The sequence below is a fragment of the Artemia franciscana genome, chromosome 2 (assembly GCF_032884065.1).
Source record: "Artemia franciscana chromosome 2, ASM3288406v1, whole genome shotgun sequence".
Lineage (NCBI taxonomy): Eukaryota > Metazoa > Arthropoda > Branchiopoda > Anostraca > Artemiidae > Artemia > Artemia franciscana.
In genome coordinates, this window is record NC_088864.1 from 27,087,698 (window position 1) to 27,111,100 (window position 23,403).

General features: G+C 35.4%; 1 protein-coding gene across 2 annotated transcripts in view; it reads right to left on the minus strand.

Annotated features, from left to right (window-relative positions):
- Nucleotides 1-23,403, minus strand: part of LOC136039440 (cubilin-like) — a 90,677-nt gene that overhangs the window by 33,619 nt on the left and 33,655 nt on the right. For both annotated transcript variants that reach the window (XM_065723195.1, XM_065723203.1), the window contains exons 5-6: nucleotides 6,925-7,129; nucleotides 3,755-3,963 (exon numbers count right to left, since the gene is read on the minus strand). In XM_065723195.1, the coding sequence (XP_065579267.1) occupies nucleotides 3,755-3,963; nucleotides 6,925-7,129 (414 nt within the window). The remainder of the gene's footprint in view (nucleotides 1-3,754; nucleotides 3,964-6,924; nucleotides 7,130-23,403) is intronic.

Here is a 23,403-nt window from a genome sequence, read left to right on the forward strand (position 1 = left end):
ATAATTCAAATTAAAATGAAGATGTCTAAAATCTTAGAATTATTAGAAAGCTTAAGCTTATTTTTCCTGGAAGTAGCTACCTAGTAAGGCTTACTACCACTGCCATAAGGGGTGTACTAGAACCAATAAGGATTCACCAGCCCCTAAAAACGTTTTTTTCCTTAAGACGTTTCTTCAAGACATTCTTCAAGACGCAGGTGATATTGTTGACATTTGACGCACATACGGTTGTTACGTTGTAGTTTAGCAGGTGCTATTATTTACTTATGCAAATTAAAATATACATGACATAGGTTTCTGCTAGATATACTGACATTTTCTTTATTACATTTTTCAAGACGTTTTTGAAGACGTTTCAAGACGTTACTCGAGCTATTTTTCTTAAAGACGCTTTTCTTCAAGACATTTTTCAAGACGCTTTTCTTCAAAACGTTTCCAGATTTTTCAAGACGTTTTTCTTCAGGGCATTTTCCAAGACGCTAGTCAAGTGGGAACCCCGCATGTAAAAAAATGGATCTTACTACCCCCTCAAAAATCCATAATTCCCTCAGGACCTTCTCAAGACTCTGGTCTTATGTCTACTTATATAAATTCAAATGTGGATGACGTGGTTTTAAGGGCCAACAAAATTTGTTTCGGTAGGGCCTACGCAGTACTCGCATTGGTTCCAAAAACCTTTTAATCCGACAACAAAGGTTTTTCCAGTTACGTGACTTACGGAAGACTTGTTTTGATTCCAAAATTTGTTACCTCCAGGTAAGAATTTAACTTCTAAGTACATTAAGGGATGGAGGTGATCCATATCCATAGTGACCCCCCATCCCGCCAAAAAAGTGCGCATACTTAAATTGAAGCTGATAGGATTTTGTATAGGAAATTAAAAAATAAAATTCCTTCCCCGCCACTCCTCTCGTTGGTTCTATGGCGAATAAAATAATAACTTTTTCATCACTTCAAAATACATTTTACCGTAAATTTTGTTCCTATTTTAGAGAGCTTTGAACAATCGCTATATCGAAGCTTATTCTTACTGGTGGGTAAATAGATAGTCAATTAAGAAGCATGAAATCAGGACAGATTTCAACCGTTATTTGTAAACGCTTCCGATTGAGCGTGCGTTTTGAAAAAACAGCTATTATACGAATTTTGACAAGTGGTGCATTTCAATGAAAAAACATATTTATTTTTGTCATCAAAATTAAGTAGTGCTGGTTAAAACGAGTACATTTTTAGTGGCAATTCCATATGGGAAGTTGAATAGTAGAACCGGACAGCAAGAAGTCCTTGGTACCTCCAGTTAAATGGTGGCTTGGTTTTTTCAATCCTGGGCTCATCTTGGTCACAACATGGTTTTTAGCACTTGGCGATGCTCTTGTATCAGCAAGAGTTGAAATCCTGCATAGACAATCGTAACCATATTACCTCCAACTCGTTATATAACCATCCCAACATATATTATGCTACTACGAGGAGGCTACCCATTATAGATAAATTAGCTAGGAAGAGTGTTCCAGCCTTTAAAAGGCCCACTAAAACCAACCAAGCCCAGAAGAATTATCCATTAGTCAGAATCCCGTGTGAATGCTGTCTCGTTTACTAGGCTATAATTTCCTCAAGTGATGCCCCTCCTCAAGTGGAAATATAGTAGAATACTAGTTCCCCAGTCTTGTAGGTACCCCAATAGGGTTAACACAGTCATTTGCAGATTCTGTTGTCCATGGATCTGGCTCCTACGATGTGTTCTGTGTCACCGTGCAATTTAACACATTAATAGGAGAACGTTTGTAAAACACAGGACGTGTCCAGACACCGTTGGGCCCTGTCGAGTGTGCATCCGAGTGGCCTTCTTCCTTCTCTGCCTATATTTCTAGCCCTGATCGAGGATGTCCCAGTTCCTATTATGACCTCCAGGGACAAGGCCCCCCTTGGCCCGTTCCTCTTATGGAGGTTTCCTACATATCTGTAGCGTGTTTTCCTATCGTTACCTGGGGACACACTGAGTGGCCTGGATGAGCAGTAAATTCGTAAATCAACTCTGCCATCACTCTGATGAAAAGTTTTCCCAAGTTTTTCTCGATTGTCTATCTTTTGTCATTGATTCCAAAATTTTAAAAGAATGTTTCTGGGCTGCAAAAATCCAAAAAAGTTTTTGGGCTGATATCAACAATCATTTGCTCTATCAAAAATAATTAACACATAACTAGCATTGAAGAAGAAGTTGCCTTTGTGCTGATCCATCTCCCTTACTGTATAAACAAAAACTAAAAATCCAATGACAAACAAGTCCTTCAATAGTGATCAAGGATTATCAACAGCCGACTGAACATTTATCAAGCACTTTAGACAGTCGACTTTGCTATTTTATATATAGTAAATTTTGCTATATGGAAAATAGCATATGCATATAACTCAATTTTGCTTGGGCAGCCTAACAAAAGATACATTAAAAGAAATATTGCTTAGAGAAAGTGACCAAAGGTGCAGGTTCCCTAATTCATTAGCAGCAAATGGTGGGACGAAAAGTTTGGCTGAGTACCAGACAGAGCCATGAATTTATAAGACTGCAATTTGACCAATTCTATCATCTGGTGTGGTGCACTGGGCAAGTTCAAATCAAGTTATGAAACAGATAGCTCTTCATTACGGCCTTATTGACCTAGTCTTTCAACTGTGAAGGACTAGTTTTTCAATCCAATTGGGAGATCTTGCGGGCTGTGATATGTTGCATGATTGACTTTTTGTGAAAAATTTCAGAACTGAGAGTTCTAGTCTTTTTTTTATAAGTTGAAAGTGGTTGGGGAGCAGCCAGCCGCGAGGGGCATTATCTGCAGGGAAGGGGGTACTTTCTATGGTTTCTATATTTTCCGTTTTTTTCACGGGGGAGGCTATTTTCCAGGTGGTATTTTCCTAGGTGGGTATTTTCCGCGGGGGCATTTTCTGGAAGGATATTTTCTGGGAGGTAAATACCTAGCCCCGAATAACATAATACCTGCTGTAGCCAAAGACCTGCAAGCGTACAGTATAAAGTGACTGCTTCATTTGGAATACTTTGACATCTAAAATATTTTGTCGCAGAAGAGATATTGAAGTAGCATCAAAACAACCTCTGTTCTTCACAAGATAATAAGGAAGAGAGCTTAAAATTTGAGCTATTACACAGTTCATTAAACTTCTGTAAACTAATGTTTCTGTTACAAGGAAAAGAACGATCCTTTTGAACTTCAACGTAAAAATTTGTAATTAGGAAAAATCATTAGAGCCATATTTCTGAGATTTACGAGGATCATCTAACTAAATAACCTCACCCTCCAAAACATTGAATATAAATTTACTTTGGGATTGTCTACTATTAACTTTAAACTCACATCAAATAAATAAGCTTGCAATTAAACGCTGAGAATTAATTTGTTATCATAAAGAACCGTGGCAATCTTGGCTGAATTTAATACAGGTCCCACCGTGACCTAATGTGCCACTAATGATAGCCTTTTCTTTTGCTGAAAACTAAGCTCAGTAAAATTCTAGCTGCAGTATTTTATCTCACCCTGATATTTTTAGCTAGTTTCTTTTCAGCTTTTATCCTGTAAAAAAAGGAAAAAAGGCATAGACTATATATTTCTTGGTATTCTGTAACATTCTATCATAGTCTCACATAGATGTGTAGAAAGAAAAGAAGAGGTGAAGTTTGTTCTCTTCCGTGACCCACGAACTTTTAATTATCTTTTATTTAACTGTTTTGAGATATAAATCTTACCTAATTTAACAAAGCTTTCACTGAATTCGTAAATCCCAGAAAATCCTCTATTTTGAGCGTCAGCCGTTCTTGGAAGACTAGTGAAGGTCAGAAAAAGGTAATGGTCTGTAGAATAGATGACTAAGTTCCGCTGCTGACCACAGTAGGTCCCAATTAAGGGAAAATCCTTACTCGGTCCGTCGAATACACTCACCGAGTCAAAGGGACAGCTGGAAATTGAACAATTATGACGGATGCTTTGTGATATTTATCTAAGTTTACAAGCAATATTCTCTTCGAGAAACTTAAAAAGAGCCGCTTTACCCATCGTAATAGGAATTTATTCAAAATTATTTTTCCGGAATTGCTTATGTCACCTGACCAGGACATCATTTCCTTTACATATTATCCCGACATTTTGAAATGTAACAACTAATTATAAAAACAGTGACACGCAGGGAGGGAAGAATCCCTCCTCATCAAGATGACCCACAGTGTGGTGCTTTCCCAAATTTTCCTGAAAATAAATTGTGTTCTGCAAAATCTAAACAAAAGTAAAACTGAATTACACTTGCCGAAAAAGTGGACACATTTTACCAAAAATTTACAAACGTTATTTTTCGGGGAGGCTCTAGAGAACCTAATTTATTTTAGGGAACTTGAAAAATCGTCAGGAAACAAAAATATAAAGAAAGGCTTTAATAATACCTATTATTTATTTTTTCTTGAAGGAAAAATGCAGCTCATCCCCTCTTCTGAACTAAACACCAAAGTCATACGATTTTTATTTCATTACACTTGCCACATTTGTATTTATACAACCTCCAAAACTGCTTTCAGATTAACTGAATTCCAACCCCCACCCCTCATTCTAATAAGCCGGAACCAAAAAAGTCAAGGAGATTTGCTTCCGCTGTTGCATTGGAAAAAAATAAGAGCAATAAACTATATGTAATTAGTTTGCTGGGTATAAATTTTGTTTGTTTTTATTAATGTCTTTTAGTTTTACTGCTGCTGATGGCACGGTATATGTGTCGAAAATATCCAGTTATAACTTTTATATTTGTTTCACTGTCAAATAAAACGTTTCATCCCTACTCTGAACTGTTACATTTTTTGAAACTTTTAGGGAGCCTTTAGGGAGATTTTCAGTTAAACGAAACAAACTATATGCATGCAGGTTTTCAAAAGGGTATGTAAGCAATAGCATGGGCAGCGCGGAAGCTATCATAGATAGTGATAAAGTGGAAACCCTTAATAGAGCTAATCTGACTGGAAATAAAGACTTCCAGTGCCCTTTTTAAGAATTAAGAATGATTGGAGGGTAAGTATCCCTCTTTCCAAGCCCATACATTTTCCAAAAGCTTCTAATTAAAATTTTTAGCTAGCCATTTTGCCCAGTAGCTATTCTCAAGGTATATTGGGCTAGTCAACCCCCTCTCCCCCAAAGTTATGCAGTTTGGCCGTTATGCTTTAAAACTAAATGTTGCTTTAAAAATAAGTCAAAAAGCACTGCATGTTTGCTGGTTGTCAATAAGAGATATCAGCAATATCCCAAGAACAACTCAGGGTGTTAAGTTGAAACTTTCAGGGCTACAACTATTCTTACTTCTGATTTTACAATATAATTAAATCAAAAGAGTATAAGTGTATCCAGGCTGTCAAAGAGAATAGGTAAAATTTCTCGGGAATGGTATAAGTTTCATTTTTCAGGTCAACTTGAGAAGGTATTAAACATTAAACAATACTGTTTGTGCAGATATTTTCAGAAGGGTGTATGCTGTTAAAAATTTTCGAAAAATTTCCTCTAACTTCCAAATAGCAAGTCTAACTGCGGTTTCTTATAGAAAAAATCAAAGAGATTAAAAATTTTATATTTCTATCCATTAAAAAGACCATTTCAATAAAAAACAAACATAAATTAATTTAAAAAGCTTTTCCCACAAATGAAGTTTTTCAAAGAAAAGTAAGGAGCTCTATCATACCAAACATGAGCAGAAATAAAGTCAAATAATCTTCCAATCGTAAAACTACCACAAATCACCATCAATAAAATAATGAAATCCAAAACAAACGGAAATCAAACACCTCGTGGTAACGAACGAAACTCTAAAAAACGGAATTTCGATTCTAAAAGATATATCAAAAGAATCGGATTTTTATGCTGATTTCAAATATATAAGTTTTATCAGATTTAGTCTTTGTCATCAAAAGTTACGAGCCTGAGAAAATTAGCCTTATTTTGGAAAATAGGGGGAAACACCCCCTAAAAGTCATAGGATCGTAACGAAAATCACACCATCGCATTCAGTGTATCAGAAAACCATATAGAAAAAATTTCAAGGTCCAATCTACAAAAATGTGGGATTTCATATTTTTTGCCACAAGACTAATCACGGGTGCGTGTTTGTTTGTTTGTTTTTTTTTTTCTTTTCCCCAGGGGTCATCGTATCGACCAAGTGGTCCTAGAGTGTTCCAAGAGGGCTCATTCTAACGGAAATGAAAAGTTCTAGTTTTGAGTGACTGAAAAATTTGGAGGGCACCTAGGCCCCCTCCCACGGGGCCATTTCCTTTTTTTCCCAAAGTCAACGGATCAAAATTTTGAGATAGCCATTTTGTTCCGCATAGTTGAAAACCATAACAACTATGTCTTTGGGGATGACTTACCCCCCCCCCCACAGTCCCTGGGGGAGGGGCTGCAAGTTACTAACTTTGACCAATGTTTACATACAGTAATGGTTATTGGGAAGTGTACCGACGTTTTCAGGGGGATTTTTTTGTTTGGGTGTGGGGTTCAGGGGAGGGGGCTTTGACTCTTTGTCTTAACTCTACATTTTAAAACAGTAAAAACTTTAGCGTAAAGAGTGGGGCGCTGAGGAGGAAAAGCCCCTTTCATATACGGAGCAATTTTTGATCGTTTTAAGTTTTAATGTCGCTCCTTACTTTCATTTAAAAAAAACTTGTTTTTTTTTGTTTAATTACAATAAATAACAGAGTCAAACTCAAAACGAGGAAACCCCTTGAAAAAATAACGGGCTCCATGGTGTAATTTAGCTAGCAAGGAGGCTATTTCAATTTTTTTCTTTTAGCCTAAAGGGGAGATCACCTGTTGTTTTACTTAAAATCACCAAATCGTAGTCAAATGGCCAGCAAAACAAAAACAGAGAATTAGTCAGAGAAGAGTAGCTTACTGTGATCCTCCATAAAAGATGTCAAAATCCCTGAACTCCATCAGAATTCTTTGGCCTTTCTTGCCAACAAGTTGGAAGCTACAATACAGATTCTTGGGGTAGACTCCCGGATATGTTGGTGTATATATTTCTCCAGTCCTCTTTACGGTTCCGTTGATAACATAACTACAAGGAGATTTGACAGTTGTTCCCACTAAATATTTATCTGTAATTGTAATCAGTGAAAAGTAAAACAAGTAAAATAAATGAAAAATAGGACATTAAAAACAAAGTTCATTTTTATTTTAATTTCATATTCTAAACAAACAAAAAAAACTCACCACAAACTAAATCCTTCTTAGGTAATTTCGAAGGCCACACTGCCTTTCCATAACGATAAATATCTTAATATTAAACACTAAAAAAATAATCAAAGAATGTACTGGATATTTCTATCACTGTAGATGTGATCGAAATATCCAGTATATCCTTTGATTGTTTTTTTTACTGTCTAATAAAAGGATTTATCCATATTCGAACTTTTATTTATCTAAATCCTTCTAAATGCTTGGATATAATACTTAGAAGGGAGGGAGGGATAAAAAAAATACGAAGAAAATTTCCATTTAACCTCAGAATGGGTATTTTCGAAACCTGTAACAACATCTTATGCCCCACAACAATTAACAAAACGCTTGACAATTATATCCTTCCCTCAAAAGCAGTAAACAATATTAAAAATAAATAAATGCATGAAATCATAATTTGATTGCTGTATTACGCAAATTAAGATCAATCAAATTAAACCTCAAAACCATATTTGAAAACAGTTTGTTTATTTACAACCTTTTTTAATTAAATTACCACGCAAGTATTCTTAGTGTCCCCCAAAACGTATTCCGTAATTGGGCTCCTAGATAAGCCAGAAAAAGCTCCGACTTAGACGTAACCAAATTATTGACATACATTTTGTTAAACATTATTAACATGTTTGAACACATTAGAGGCAACGCTCTAGCTATGTCTTGGTTGCAAGAGTAGCTGAAACCTAGTAAAAAATGAGCCACAACACATAATAACCAAAAGTTGAAAAACACGTTAAAAAAAACTGCCTAGTGAAATTTTTCCATCTGAAACTGAATCAAGAACGGTAACCATGGTTTGGGTTAATCTTAAAAGTAGAAGTTTATTGCGAAAAGAAATTTATTAGGATTTTTAAATAGAGCCTGAAACCCGTTGAAAATGGCGTCAGATCAAAATAAAAAGTGGAATCATTAAAATTGAATTGAATAAAATAAAATTGAATCAAGATCCAAATAAAATTGGAATCACCATGGTCAAAAACCTGTAGTAGGACAATTAGAGAACTCCATCTTGAACACCAAGGAAAATCACTTTTTTGCATCCGGGTAGCACTTATGTGTCTCTTATTTTTCTTTTTTTCACCACGGCTAGTGAATGACCAGAACATCATAGAGAGATGTTTAATGGCTCATTTGAATGTAAATTAAATTTACTAGTGCCATTTTTAAGTGACCAAAAATATTGGAGGGTAACTAACCCTCTCCCAAAAGGCCCCTTTTCCCCAACGTTATAAAATAAAATTTTGATATAGCCATTTTGTTCAGCATAGTTCATAAATCAACTATCTATGGGTTTGGTGATGATATCGCCCTTCATAGTCCCTGGGGAAAGGGCTGTACGCTGTACTGGTATCGGACGTATCGATATCACGTGTATCGATATGGGCATATTGTTATTGGGCGTATTGGTATCACAAGTATCTCAGACAGATTTTTAATAGTTCACATAAAAGACATCTACGCCCTTCCTATAAATTCCACCATCAGCAAGTTCCAAATGGCAATAAAACGACGCTTTTGGTGCCATGTCTCAAGTAGAAAAACTGGGGTTAGTGGTCTACAAGAACCTTTTAGAGCGACGTTTAATGGCTCCATTGGAAGCTATTCCTCATACATACAAGATTTTTTTATTGTCAAATCTATCATCCGTAAGTGTAATATAGCACAAAAACAACACTTTTGTGCCACTTCTGAAGTAGAAAAGCTTGAAAATATAAAACAATATCATCATTGTAATAATTTATGGTCCAAAACCCTTAGCTGGAGGTTTGCAAGAACACCTATCATATGTTCCTCCACCAAGCCTCCTTTATAAGCTACGCAATTAATGTACACCCAACAACGTATCAAGTTAAATCATTAGAGGCGTGGTTCTGTTAGTACAGCGTTGGACTTCAAATTAGAGTGTCTTACGTGATTCCTGCTTTTTTTTGTTAAATCAGGGTTTTTCCCTTCTATGATCTTTTCAGATAATTTTACTGTTTTTGTAAATGTGATGCCAAATTTTTTGAAGCATGTCCCGGGAAGGCATTTTGTCAAGCATTTTGATTCAAAGATCATCAATTTAATAATTTGGAAAACAAATTCTAAGACAATAACTAAATCCATACCAAAAACAAATGGCGCAATTTTGTCAAATCCAGCGGGGAGGGGGTCAAAGTTAGAGTCAATTTTCTCAATTCAAGACAGAGAAAACTAAAAAAACGAGCCATATTGTAATAAAAAAAGGTAAAGATGTACTAAAGAAAACTGACCTGTTTCAATGTATGCTTGAATCATGAAGGCTAATCTTAGTTTTGACGACATTTTTGGAGAAACTAAGTTTCAGCGCGGGGTGAGGCGGGGGGGTGTGTGGGTAAACTAGGGACTGGGGGCAAACTGAGGTCTTAGAGGGATAGTTAGCCCCTCGCCTCATAGAAAATAACACCCTTATCCCATTCCCTTGCCACTTAGTGGCTTGAGAAGTGTAGGCATGTATTTATTGAACTACTCAAAGTTGTATATTAAAGAAGGATTAATTATTATTGTACTTACTTATTCAAATTACTTACTTGTCATTTCCACCGTTTTATTCTCTCCATACATAAGATTGTGCATCCAAAGAGGAAGAAAGACAAATGAAAACAGTTTTGTAATCCTTCCCAAAATTCAAAACTTTTCAAAACAAAAATTCATAACAAAAAATGCAAACTTTTCAAACATTTTCAGAATTTTCAATGCTAGGCCATTCCTGAACGCTTGAAGGTAGGAAATTCATATTGTTTTTCAGGTGATATTGTGTTCATCAAGGTATACAAAGTGCGAACAATTTATAAGTTTACTAGCGTTATCTTCGAGAAAAGCAAATAAGGCCAAAAAACGTTGCCACCAGGGAGTACTGGGACAACTGGTATAGTGAAAACTGTTGCATCATATATATATATATATATATATATATATATACTAGCTGTTGGGGTGGCGCTTCGCGCCACCCCAACACCTAGTTGGTGGGGGCGCTTCGCGCCCCCCCCCCCCCAAGCCCCCCCGCACGCGTAAGTCGTTACGCGCCATAATAGTTACGCGCCATTGTAGTTGTGTCCCTATGTCCCACCTGTGAATATAGATAGATATATATATATATATATATATATATATATATATATATATATATATATATATATATATATATATGGTTTTAACTACGTAAAACTTGCGAATATACAACATTCTTTGCTGTCCCATTGTCTTTGCATATAAATAGATTGTCAGGTTTACCGACTCTTGAACATGCAACATATAATGGTCCATGGGAAAACAATCTGTATTCAGATCTATACCTCATGATTCTAATGATTGCCCTTGAGCTTTGTTGATGGTGATTGCTAATCGACCATTCCCTGTCCCGGTGTCCCGGTCGTCATTTATATCCCCCTGTTTCCCCCGGTGTCCCCGTTGTAGTTGTGTCCCTGTGTCCCGGTCGTCATTTATATTCCCTGTGTCCCGGTCGTCATTTGTATCCCGGTGTCCCGGTCTGTATATACATTCGTTTTTTAGTTTTGTTTTTCTCCTTTATTTTTTTCCTTTTTTTTTCTTTTTTAGTTTATTTAGATTTTTAGATTTTTTAGTTTTTTTATTAGTTTTTAGTTTTTTTTTCTTTTTAGTTTTTTTGTAGTTTTTACCTTCTTTTTAGTTTTGTTAGTTTTTTTTTTTACTTATGTCCTGGTCGTCATTTATACTCCCTGCTTTGTTGATTGCTAATCGAACATTCCTTTTGTCCTGGTCGCTTTCTCTTTGAGTGTCGTCATTTATTTTTTTCTTTTTTAGTTCTTTTAGTTTTTACCTTTTTTAGTTTTTTTTAGTTTTTTAGATGAAAATTTTTTTTAGTTTTTTCCTTTTTTTCTTTTTAGTTTTTTATTGGTTTTTACCTTTATTTTAGCTTATTTTTCAGTTTTTTCCTTTTTTTTAGTTTTTTTTTATTTTTTATTTTTTTTAGTTTTTTACCTTTTTTTAGTTTTTTTATTTTTTTTAGTTTTTTAGCTTTTTTACTTTTTTTATTAGTTTTTAGTTTTTTTTGTAGTTTTTGCCTTTTTTTAGTTTTTTCAGTTTTTTTTTTTAGTTTTTTATTGGTTTTTACCTTTATTTTAGCTTATTTTTCAGTTTTTTCCTTTTTTTTAGTTTTTTTAGTTTTTAGTTTTTTTAGTTTTTTACCTTTTTTTAGTTTTTTTAGTTTTTTTAGTTTTTTAGCTTTTTTATTTTTTTTTATTAGTTTTTAGTTTTTTTTGTAGTTTTTGCCTTTTTTTAGTTTTTTTAGTTTTTTAGCTTTTTTATTAGTTTTTAGTTTTTTTTGTAGTTTTTGCCTTTTTTTAGTTTTTTTCTTTTTAGTTTTTTTGTAGTTTTTACCTTCTTTTTAGTTTTGTTAGTTTTTTTTTTTACTTATGTCCTGGTCGTCATTTATACTCCCTGTGCCCGGTGCTTTGTTGATTGCTAATCGAACATTCCTTTTGTCCTGGTCGCTTTCTCTTTGAGTGTCGTCATTTATTTTTTTCTTTTTTAGTTCTTTTAGTTTTTACCTTTTTTAGTTTTTTTTAGTTTTTTAGATGAAAATTTTTTTAGTTTTTTCCTTTTTTTCTTTTTAGTTTTTTATTGGTTTTTACCTTTATTTTAGCTTATTTTTCAGTTTTTTCCTTTTTTTTAGTTTTTTTTTATTTTTTATTTTTTTTAGTTTTTTACCTTTTTTTAGTTTTTTTTAGTTTTTTTAGTTTTTTAGCTTTTTTACTTTTTTTATTAGTTTTTAGTTTTTTTTTAGTTTTTGCCTTTTTTTAGTTTTTTCAGTTTTTTTTTAAGTTTTTTATTGGTTTTTACCTTTATTTTAGCTTATTTTTCAGTTTTTTCCTTTTTTTTAGTTTTTAGTTTTTTTAGTTTTTTACCTTTTTTTAGTTTTTTTAGTTTTTTTAGTTTTTTAGCTTTTTTATTTTTTTTATTAGTTTTTAGTTTTTTTTGTAGTTTTTGCCTTTTTTTAGTTTTTTTAGTTTTTTAGCTTTTTTATTAGTTTTTAGTTTTTTTTTGTAGTTTTTGCCTTTTTTTAGTTTTTTTTAGTTTTTTAGCTTTTTTATTTTTTTTATTAGTTTTTAGTTTTTTTTGTAGTTTTTGCCTTTTTTTAGTTTTTTCAGTTTTGACGTCACCTGATCCAGTTTTTTCAGGTGACGTCACCTGATCCATCCACAGACAGACAGACAACTTATTTTTATATTTATAGATATATATATATATATATATATATATATATATATATATATATATATATATATATATATATATATATATATATATATATATATATACATACATATAGCTAAGGCTCAGGGTGTTTTTTCACAGTTTAAAAATGTTTGGAAGAATAGAAAGATAAGTCTGCAAACCAAGATTAGAATATTAGAATATAGAAGTGGTCAAATATGGCTCTGAAGCATGGGCGCTCCGAAAAGCAGATGAAAATTTACTAAATGTTTTCTAGAGAAATTGCTTACGGATTGTTCTGGGTACCCGGCTGACTGACCGTATTTCAAACAGTAGGTTGTACGAAAAATGTGGTTCAATCCCGCTTTCTAGGGCTATAATGAAAGAAAGGTTGAGATGGCTAGGCCACGTTCTGTGGATGAAGGATGACAGATTGCCGAAGATTGTCCTTTTTGCCCAACCGTCTAGGGCTACACGCAAAGCAGTTCGTCCTTGTTTGGTTCGGGAGGATGCCATGAATAAAGATTTAAAGGAAATGGGAACTTCCCGGGAGGGTGTAAAGAGGGAGGCCTTGAATAGATTAGGTTGGAGGAGGAGCGTGCCTAGCTGGGTTGGCCTCAGGTGGCTTGTTGCTGCAGTGATTTATTAGTAGTAGTAGTATATATATATACATATATATAAATATAAATATATATATATATATATATATATATATATAAATATAAATATATATATATATATATATATATATATATATATATATATATATATATATATATATATATATATATATATATACATGTATATATATATGTATATTACCGTGAATGTCTACAAATTGTTGAATGTCTGAAATACCTTTCGTTCTCTCTGGATTTGGTCAGCGTTGCCAGTCAACTTTTTAATTTATTGCAAGGTTTCATATTGACATTTTGGGTTAGAACAGATTGGGTTTGGTTAGGTGAGATTGGGTTAGTGTATCTTAGGTTGGGCTATTAGCCCATTTTTGATATTTAGAACCCAATTTATCCAACCTTACTTAATCTAAATCAACCTAAGCTAAACTAACCTAACCTAACTTTAATTTTTATCATTATAGCTTGCATACCGTTATCGAGCCTAGTTGGTAATATAAAGCTATCCGTCACTTGTCATAATTAAATAAAAACAGTTTTTTCAACTGAAATTAAGGAGTAGCATTTTAAATTAAAACGGACAGAAATTATTCCGCACATGGGGGGGGGGGCTGCCCCCTCCTAAATACCTTGCTCTTCCACCAAAATTTTTTTAGTACTTTAAAGAGGACTCTTATTTCAATTAAACGGGCATTTTGTTTCAGGAGTCGTTCTTGAAGAACTCAGACAAAAAGTCAAATCTTAGCGTAAATAGCGCGGTATTGAGGAGGAAGTAGCTCCCTCGTACAAGCAATGATTTCTGTCCATTTTTAAGGTTTAATGTTGCTCCTTATTTTGAGATAAAAAACCTGTGTTTTCTTTATTTAATTTCCTGATCTTCTTCAAATAATGCTAGGAAATCTGCCTTCCCATTTTAAGGAAAATCTCTCCCACTAAAAATTCCACCAAAGAAAATCCCCCCCCCCAGAAAATTCCATCCTCAGTGAAAATTCGCCCCGAAAAATTTCCTGCGGACAATTCCGCGAGGAATTGAAAAAATAATTGTTTATTTAATTACTGATTGCTTTCAAAAAATTACTAGAAAACCCCCCTCTGTGAAAATTTTTTCCCGTACCCCCCCCCCCCAAAAAAAAAACAGAAATTTTTACCATGGATATTTTTCCCATGAAGAGTTTCTCCCATGGATCCACCACACACCCAATAGAAAAATACCCCAGACAATTCTTATCAAGCTGAAAATTCCCTCGGACAATTCTCTCGAAACTTCTCCAAATGTAAATTTGAGTCACCAAAGAGAAAGTAAGACAAGTAAGAAACTTTCGCATTGGGATTCTGGAAAATTCTCCGTTCTGGAATTTCTCCTAGAGTCTAGTACAGATTGTATGTAAAGAAACATGTCTTCGTAAATTCATTTATTTTTGCAATTTTACTTTTAAAACAGGTTCTTTTATTTTGTCGAAGTTTCTAGACTATCTCAGTGTTTGGAGATATTCTGAAAACCTGAAAAATCTTCGTAAATGATATCGTAATCCAAGTTTCCATTGATAAAACTAAATGTCATTAGCGAATTATGTGCTTCTACCCCAAAAAACAAGTGAAAATTTACTGTTCCGGTGACGAGTAACAAACAGATAAAATAGTGATGGTGAGAAGGTAGTGCGCAGATAACATGGCTTATCTGGAGCAGCAAAATCAACTCAAAAAATGTTGGGGGTGGGGACAAGGATTTTTTTCAATTTCCAAAATCTAAGCTGAATCAGGATGGGGGGGGGGCTTTTTCATTTTTTTGGTTTTGTTGTGAAGGTATTAAAAGATATTTTTAGATCTATGGAGAGGAGAGAGAAGCTTTTCCCTCTTCTCTATTGGAGCCAATAACCTAAAGATGGAAACCATTGCTGTTTCTCTTATATCATCATTTATTTATTTGAATTAACATAGTACAACTTATAAATATCAACAAGGCAGACAAAAAGGTAGAACTCGATGCGTCTCCTTTAACACAGAAAAAAAAACAACAACAACAAAAAACAATTAAACTGCACACTTTTCAGAAAACAAGAAAAAGAAAATGAAGACCAAAGACAAAATAACAAAAAAAGGGGGGGGGGGTAACGAGAAAAAATTAACTGGAGGTAGGTATGCTAACCACCAAAACATAATAAATGTTAGATTAGCCCGCAAATGTAAGCTGGAAAAACCATCTTCTTTAAATTCTGTTTTTATTTTTGACAGGCGATGATCTGTTTGTAGTGAGAGTCAGTTGAAATCTTTTACTTAATCTTGATCTCTCATTCTTAACAAACGGGACAATGAGCTTGTTACTAGCATTTGGTAAATAAAAATTTAGATTTTCAGCCAAAATTTTCAGTCCATTTAAAAAGTAATTTTTATTTTCGATTTTTAATAATTACATCCTAATTCAAAATTGAAAATATGTATTAGATTTTGAATGTCCAGAAATTAAAAAGATGTTTTAGTTTCTTAGGTTAGATTTTTCATTATTTCTTAAGCTAAGAAATAGTATAAAATTCTTACTGATTTATTCTGAACTATTTGTATCCCTCGTAGACTCGGAGGGAAATTCAGCATTCAAACAGTCGGGCAACACATAAAATAACAATCATTAAATAAAAAATATGAACTTTTCATGATTAGGTGTGGAAATATAGCATTTTCATTTTTATATTCACATCTACAATTCTCCATTATAAAATTTTGTGTTAGTCTGTATTTCTCTTTGTTACCCTTGTAGATTTAGAGGGAAATTGAACAATCAAACCGCTGGGCAACACTTAAAGTAATAATCATTTAATGAAAAATATGGATTTCCCATGATTTGGTGTGGAAATATAGCGTTTTCATTTTTACATTACGTTTACAATTTTTCCGTTTGTTAATTTGTCTTTCACTTTGCTACCCTTGTAGACTTGGAGGGAAATTAAATAATAAAATTACAATCAATTAATGCAAAAGGTGAAAGGTGTATTTGAGGTGAATGGAGGTCGTCCAGATGAGACAGGCTCTATCTGCTGACCACGTGCCTCTGGATATGGGGTTTATCCCCTAATTAAACACTCCGATCAGGACGGCCGCAACCTCATGTGGTGGGTGGAGCCCACCCTGGGAATATCAGTACCTAGGTTTAACCTAGCTCTAATCAGATTCCAAGCCTAGGGTCGGTTGGGCTAGCGACCCTCCACCCGAAAATTAAGGGCTACGAAAAGTGACAGCATAGCCTCGGACCTGGATTCCTTTTTAAGATTTCGACCATCGCGCGTCAACGGACATGCTGACGACGTCAGAAAGACTGACAGACTAAAACTTATGGACCAAAGGGGCTACGGACAGCCACCTGGAATGTCTTGACTCTGAATGCACCTGCATCAAAGAACCTACTCTCTTAAGAACTTCGCAAGAATAAAGTATCGATTGCGGGTTTTATAGAAACCCGTCTTACCAAAAGCGGAGAAGAGCGAATAGGTAACAGTGACTCATTGCTCTGGTCTGGAGGAAGCACGAAAAGAAATGGCGTTGGCCTTGCACTAAACAGACTTACAAGAAAGGCCTTACTTTTGCACGAAGCTGTATCTGAAAGATTAATGAAGGCCCGCTTTGGACACAAGCATGGCAAGATGACTGTCATCGTATGCTATGCCCCGACCAACTATTCTGATGATGTGATAAGGAGGATTTCTACTCTGCTTTGTCCAGATGCCTTGCGACAGTTCCCCCATGATATAACTATTCTCCTTGGCGACTTCATTGTGACAGTGCGCGGTGATATGGATGTATGGTGCGGCACAGTTGGTCCTGTATCCACCGATCCACTTAACGACAATGGGCTTCGCCTGCTTGAACTGTGCCAATCTCACGACCTTTGCATCACAAATACCTACTTCCAACACAAAACTATTCACCAGTACACGTGGTATAGTAATGACGGTCGTACAAAGAAGATAATTGACTACGTCATTATTTCCAAACGCTGGAGATCATTGGTGAAAAACTGCAGAACTTACAGATCAGCAGAGCTCGTAAACGCAGACCACAGGCTTGTGTGTGCCGATATCCAGATTTGCCTCCATGCACAAAGATCGGAAAGAAAATCCGTCGCTGTAGATATTGGGAAACTAAAGGAACCAGATACTCGCCAGAAGTACAGTATTGAGATATCCAATTGCTTCGAGCCCCTTGGCTCACTTAATAGCAGTGAAGATATTTATAAACATTTTAGATCGTAGACCAGTGGAGCAGCACAGCTAGTGCTTGGCAAGAGGAGTTACCCAAGGAAATCGTGGCTAACTAATGAAACACTGCAAGTCATAGAGCAAAGACGCAAGGCAAGGCTTTTGGGGACATGACATATCGAAGATTCAAAGGAGTGTGGTACAGACTCATTTACCGGGATAGAACCCAGTTTGTTGCAAGGAAAGCTGATGAAATTGAACTAGCTGCAAAAGAGAAAGACATAGGCAGCCCATTCAAGCATCTCCAAGACCTCACGGAAAATAAAAGTCCCAACTGTGATCCCGTCCTGTAGAGGGATGGGGCACTTCTTTCTGATGAAGGCTCTTGTCTTGAGCGGTGGAAGGACCACTTCTGTTCGCTCCTCAAAAATACTATTCCATCTGTGACTCCTAATGCCAGTCCCAGCCAACCTTGCAGTCAAAGACCTGAAACAGATGCTCCTCCAGACGAGCCTTTCAGCCCCTCAGAAATTGGATATGCAGTAAAAAGGCTCTAGAATAATAAAGCTGCTGGTATCTGCGGCATAAGCTCAGAGCTACTAATGGAGGTTCTGCAATGCTCCTGTTTCTCCACACCCTATTTTCTACAATCTGGCAAATGGAGGCAATTCCTAAGGATTGGCGTATGGGTGTCATCATTCCCTTATGGAAGAAGAGAGGCTGAAGAAGCGACTGCTTAAACTACCGGGGAATAACCCTACTGCCAGTCCCTGGCAAACTGTTTCAAATGGTCTTGCTGGATCGATGTCGGAATATCATTCGAAAAATCCAGTGACCGGAGCAAGCTGGTTTTATGTCAGACCGTTCAACCATCGAGCAGATTTTCACGATTTGACAAATAGTAGAGAAGACCACAGAGTTCCAACAGAAAGCATTTATTGCTTTCGTCGAATTCCATGCTGCATTTGACTCGGAAAGCTCCTTGGCAGATTCTAGAGTTGACTGGCTTACCCGAGAAATATTGCAGACTTCTCAAGGCACTGTACCATGGGACGGAGAGCTGGGTACAAGTAAATGGTCGGCGCAGCCCGTTCTTTTGAATCACAACAGAAGTGCACCAGGGATGTGCAGTGGCCCCAGAGCTCTTCAATGTCATTGTAGATTACATTATGACAAAAACCACTTCATGTCTCAGCTTTTGGCTCCAACTCGGGGATCGTACCATCACGGATGTTGATTTTGCTGATGACTTGACAGTTCTGGTGGACTCCACGGAAAAACTGCTGGAAGTGCTCCGAATTCTATGAGAAGAGGCTGCCAAAGTAGGACTACACATAAACTGGAACAAAACTAAAATTATGGCCATAGACCCGTCTTCTCCTTCTGTTAACTCTCCAGTTAGCCTGGACAGCACCGCTTGCATCGAGGTTATTCAAGACTTCACCTACATGGGCTGCATAATTTCTTCAAATGGCTCGCTTCTCCCGAGCTGCAAGCAAGATTATCCAAAGCGTAAACTGTCATGGGCAGACTGAACCGTCACCTCTGGCGAAAACCAAACATCAGTCGTACAACGAAACTGCGGATCTTCAACGCTCTAGTCGGCCCTCGAGAAAATCGATGTATTTCATGCGAAGAGCCTGAGGAGGATCAAGGGCTTACGCTGGTCCGACTTCGTCAGCAATGAGAAGCTTGTGCAGCTCACAAAGCAGTCTTGGCTTTCGACTAAAGCAGCCGAAAAAACCTTACGATGGTTCAGGCTCCTGATTCGAATGCCACCAAATTTATCCGCAAAGACGTTCTACGACTTTGACCCTATCAAAGTCAGCTGGAAGCAACCTCGTGGCCGACCGAAGAAACGTTGCTCCGAAAGCCTTTCCAAATTCTTGACGATGGCAAACATCAGACAGGGCGAAGAGCAAATACTCACCATGGACCAAAGTGGATGGAGGAGGTAGACGTCACTCTCTACGCCGAGCAGTGCCCGGCAGGAGACTTAAGTCAAGTCAAAATGCAAAATACGAGTTTTTTATGATTTGGTATAGAAATAAAACGGTTTCACTTTCACAGTTACGTTTAGAATTTTACCGTTAGAACATGTTTTTAAATATATGTGTTTCAATTTGTAGCCCTCGTATATTTCAAGGGAAATTTAACATTAAAACACTCGGGCAGCAATTGAAATAACAGTCAACTAGTGCAAAACGTAAATTGCTCATAATCTGAGATTAATGATGATTGATCATGACTATTGATTATTTCACTTTATTGTGAATAATGTACAATAGCATCGTTACATATAACACATTATTGATTATTTGTGTTTCAGGTTTTTCAAGATTATCCCTTGGGAGAGTAAATGTGTTTTAACATTAGAGATTAATGGTAAAGATGCAAACAAGTTAATATGTTACAGTTTTGTTCTATAAAAAATTATAGTTTCATACAGCTTTTAGGTGTACCTATAGAGCCTATAGAGACAATGTAAAGCAAACGAAAAATTTCAGGAAAAACATTAAAGACGAAGACATAAATTTTTTTTTTATTAAAACCAATTATTTTGACACGCTAATTTACTGATTTGCCGAATTTTCCCAATAACGGAGAGGATGAAAAAAAGTTAATATTAAATCTGCGTTAATAACTCAAGGTATTAAGATTTTTCTTCTGTTGAACAACTCTGGGGTGGAGAATTCAGCTTTATTGGCAATTCCGAGTGAAAAAAAATCCAAGATGGTATTTTGACTAACAAAAATGGTATTTTGATTTAAGATTGTCAATTATGTATGCGCATAGTTATTTCTCCTTGTATCGACGGGGTTGCAATAGATAATAGTTAGATTAGTTAAAATACCTGAGGATCTTTGGTATCTCAACCGCTAATGTCAAAAATAGTCCGATTCCGGCAATATGAACTTGGGGCAAATCTTGTACTCTGTATCTTTCACGCAATATCACAAGACGAGTTAAACTACAGAAAACTAGCATAGTTCGTATAAATGCTCAACCTGGTACTTCACAATACCATCTAGGGATTCAATTAATATAGCATAATACGAGGCAAATGGAAACGTAGCATAAGAATGCACGTAGCTTTAGTTATAATACCGTGGAAAAATACTTATCTTATTCACTATTAAATCAAGACAGTCATTTATCCTTATGTGTTTTATTAGGAAATGATTCGAGAAAAAAGTGAAGGCAAAATCTGGATCGAAGTAATAGCATATATTGATAATGAAGCGTAATATTCATTATTACATATTTCTCTAGGCATGTTTCCTCTTTCCTTTGTAGAGTAACAATGAATTATTAAAGAGTTTATAGTTTACTTGGATCATAATTATACTAGGAACACTTTTGTCTCCATGACTTCATGACTCCATGACTCCATGACTAGGAAGGCAGTAAGGCTATCAAATTTCAGTCTGCAATTACAATAGTTTTATGTTTATGATAGCATTATTTTTGCTTTGCAACTGATATGGCTAAAAAAATAATTTATGACTATAGGTGCAAACTGTTTGTGATTGACGGGGACATAAATTATAGTTTGTTTCACGTACATGCATTAGCCAAACATCAAATCTGATTCACGTCACTATTTTGGGCTGGTTAAACTAATCCTTTATTCAGGGAGGACATGTACCCTATTTCTTTGACAAATTGTTCGCAGTTGATACGTAACCCCAATAATTATATCTGTAGTCAGATCTTTCAGTATTTTTGTGAGGCCTCTGTTAAAAATAATATAAAGCATAGGAGGGACTCCTGCAAGGAACATCAATGAGGCAAACGTAATGAAGTTCATCAAAAGTAAGTATTTTAGGTGATCAGAAAAAACACTTGCCAAGTTTGATCCTAAATAACGGAGGGGGAGGACAATGACTACACTTAAAACTCCGTTAATAACATATGGTTTCAACACTTTTACATTCTTACTACTCTGTATGTTGCAAGGCTCGGCCTGGTTGTCCATTCTAAGTGAAAACACATCAAAAAGCATTTCCAGTAGAGATGGTGCCTGGTTTAAGACTATCAGCAATAATTGCACAGGGCTGTTTCTCCATTCAATAATTGTGTCACGGTTACAGTATATTATCATTGGTTTAGCTGAAATGTCAATGACCTGAATTGCATTCGGTATTTCAACTGCTAGAGTAAAAACCAGCGCTAAGCCAGCGATGCGAACTTGCGGCCAATCCTGTATTCTGCTCCTTCCATATAACATCACAAGACGAGTTAAGCTACTGAAAACTAGCATAGTCTGTATAAACAAAGAAAGCAAGGCAAATGCTCGACCTGACACTTCACAATACCACCTAGGGGACTCAATAGCTATCAAACGAGGGATATGGAATAGTAGAATACAAACGCACATTGCTTTAGTTACAACACAGTGGAAAATAATTATCTTATTCACTATTAAATCGTCACTCTCGTATATCCTCAAGCACTTTATTAGGAAGTGATTCAACAAAAAGGCGATAGAAAAAATTAGAATTGAAACAATAACATAAATTGATGACAAAGCATAATATTCAGTGAAATATTTTTCACTAAACATGTTTCCACTTTCTTTTGCAGAGTAAAAATGAAGTAATAAGAGTGTATAGTTAACTGAGATCATTATTTATACTTTGTGTACTTTTGTTTCCTTGACCTACAGGGAAGTCAGTAAGGCTATCAAATTTCAGGTTTCAATTAAAATAGAAGAATAGGTAATACGATATGTGGATGAAATGGTATAGGAAAAACCTTTAATTTCTTAAATTTTTATTTAACTACTCTTTTTTAGTAATTAATTAAAAAAAATTTAGAAAATGAAGTTTTCTAAAGAAAAGTAAATGCCATATTTAAACTTAAGATCAGAAGAAATGGAAAACTACAATAGCTCAAACTCAAAACAACCGGAAATTACTATTAAAGAATAAATGAAACTCAAAATAAACATAAATTAAATAAACAATCATAGCAAAAAAACATACAACAGGTAGGGTAGTACTATAAATCAAAAAACAATTCTCAAAACGGATAAAGCTTAAGTTGAAAATGCAGTTCAAGCTTAAAACGAACAAAAATATTTTGCTATTGTGGCATAAATGAAACTCAAAACAAACGGAAATCAAATAAACGATTATAGCAAACAAACAAACAATAGTTACTAATACAAATTAGTACATAAATATTAAAAAGAGCGAAACTTAAATTGAATATGCGAATCCAGCTTGAAACGAACAAAAATCTCCCCAAAGAGAGCTGATCCGTTTTGGTTATGTCAATCACGTATCTAGGACTTGTGCTTATTTTTCCCAACAAGTCTCATCCCGATCCCTCCAGCCTAAGCATTTACCAAGATTTCAAGTTTTCCCCTCCAACTCCCCTCAATGTCACCGGATCCGGTCGGGATTTAAAATAAGAGTTCTGAGACAGGATATATTTCTAGATATCAAATTTCATTAAGATCAGATCACCCGTTCGCAAGTTAAAATACCTCATTTTTTCTAATTTTTCTGAATTAACCTTCCCCCACTCCCCAATGACCCCCCAGATGGTCGAGTTGGGGAAACGACTTTATCTAATTTATGCGGTCTGGTCCCTGATACAGCTGCCAAATTTCATCGTCCTAGCTTATCTGGAAGTGTCAAAACTAGCAAAACCGGGACAAACAGACAGACAGACCGACAGAAATTACGATCGCTATATGTCACTTGGTAAATACCAAGTGCCATAAAAAAACAATATATATTAACACAAAACCTGTCAGAAATAGACCTTTGAGATCAGCAGCCAAAACAGCAAGATTAGTTTATCAGTCCTGGTTGAACTTTGCTAAAATAAGGATTCTAGGACAGTTAAAAAAAATCTTGTTAGTTATATTGGTTGTATCTTGTTTTAAGTTTTTCTTCTTATATATTTATGTTTTGCTGAGGACAGCTCTGGGACATAGGGCCGAAATTTTCATTCTAATTAAATTTCCACTGTCTTGCGAAATGAATTCTCTATTGTTCTTATTGTTTTTGATGTTTGTGATAGAAATGCAGTCTGGTCTTCGTCGCTATTTACGTCTCCCTTGTTGCGTCACTTCTAATATAGGGG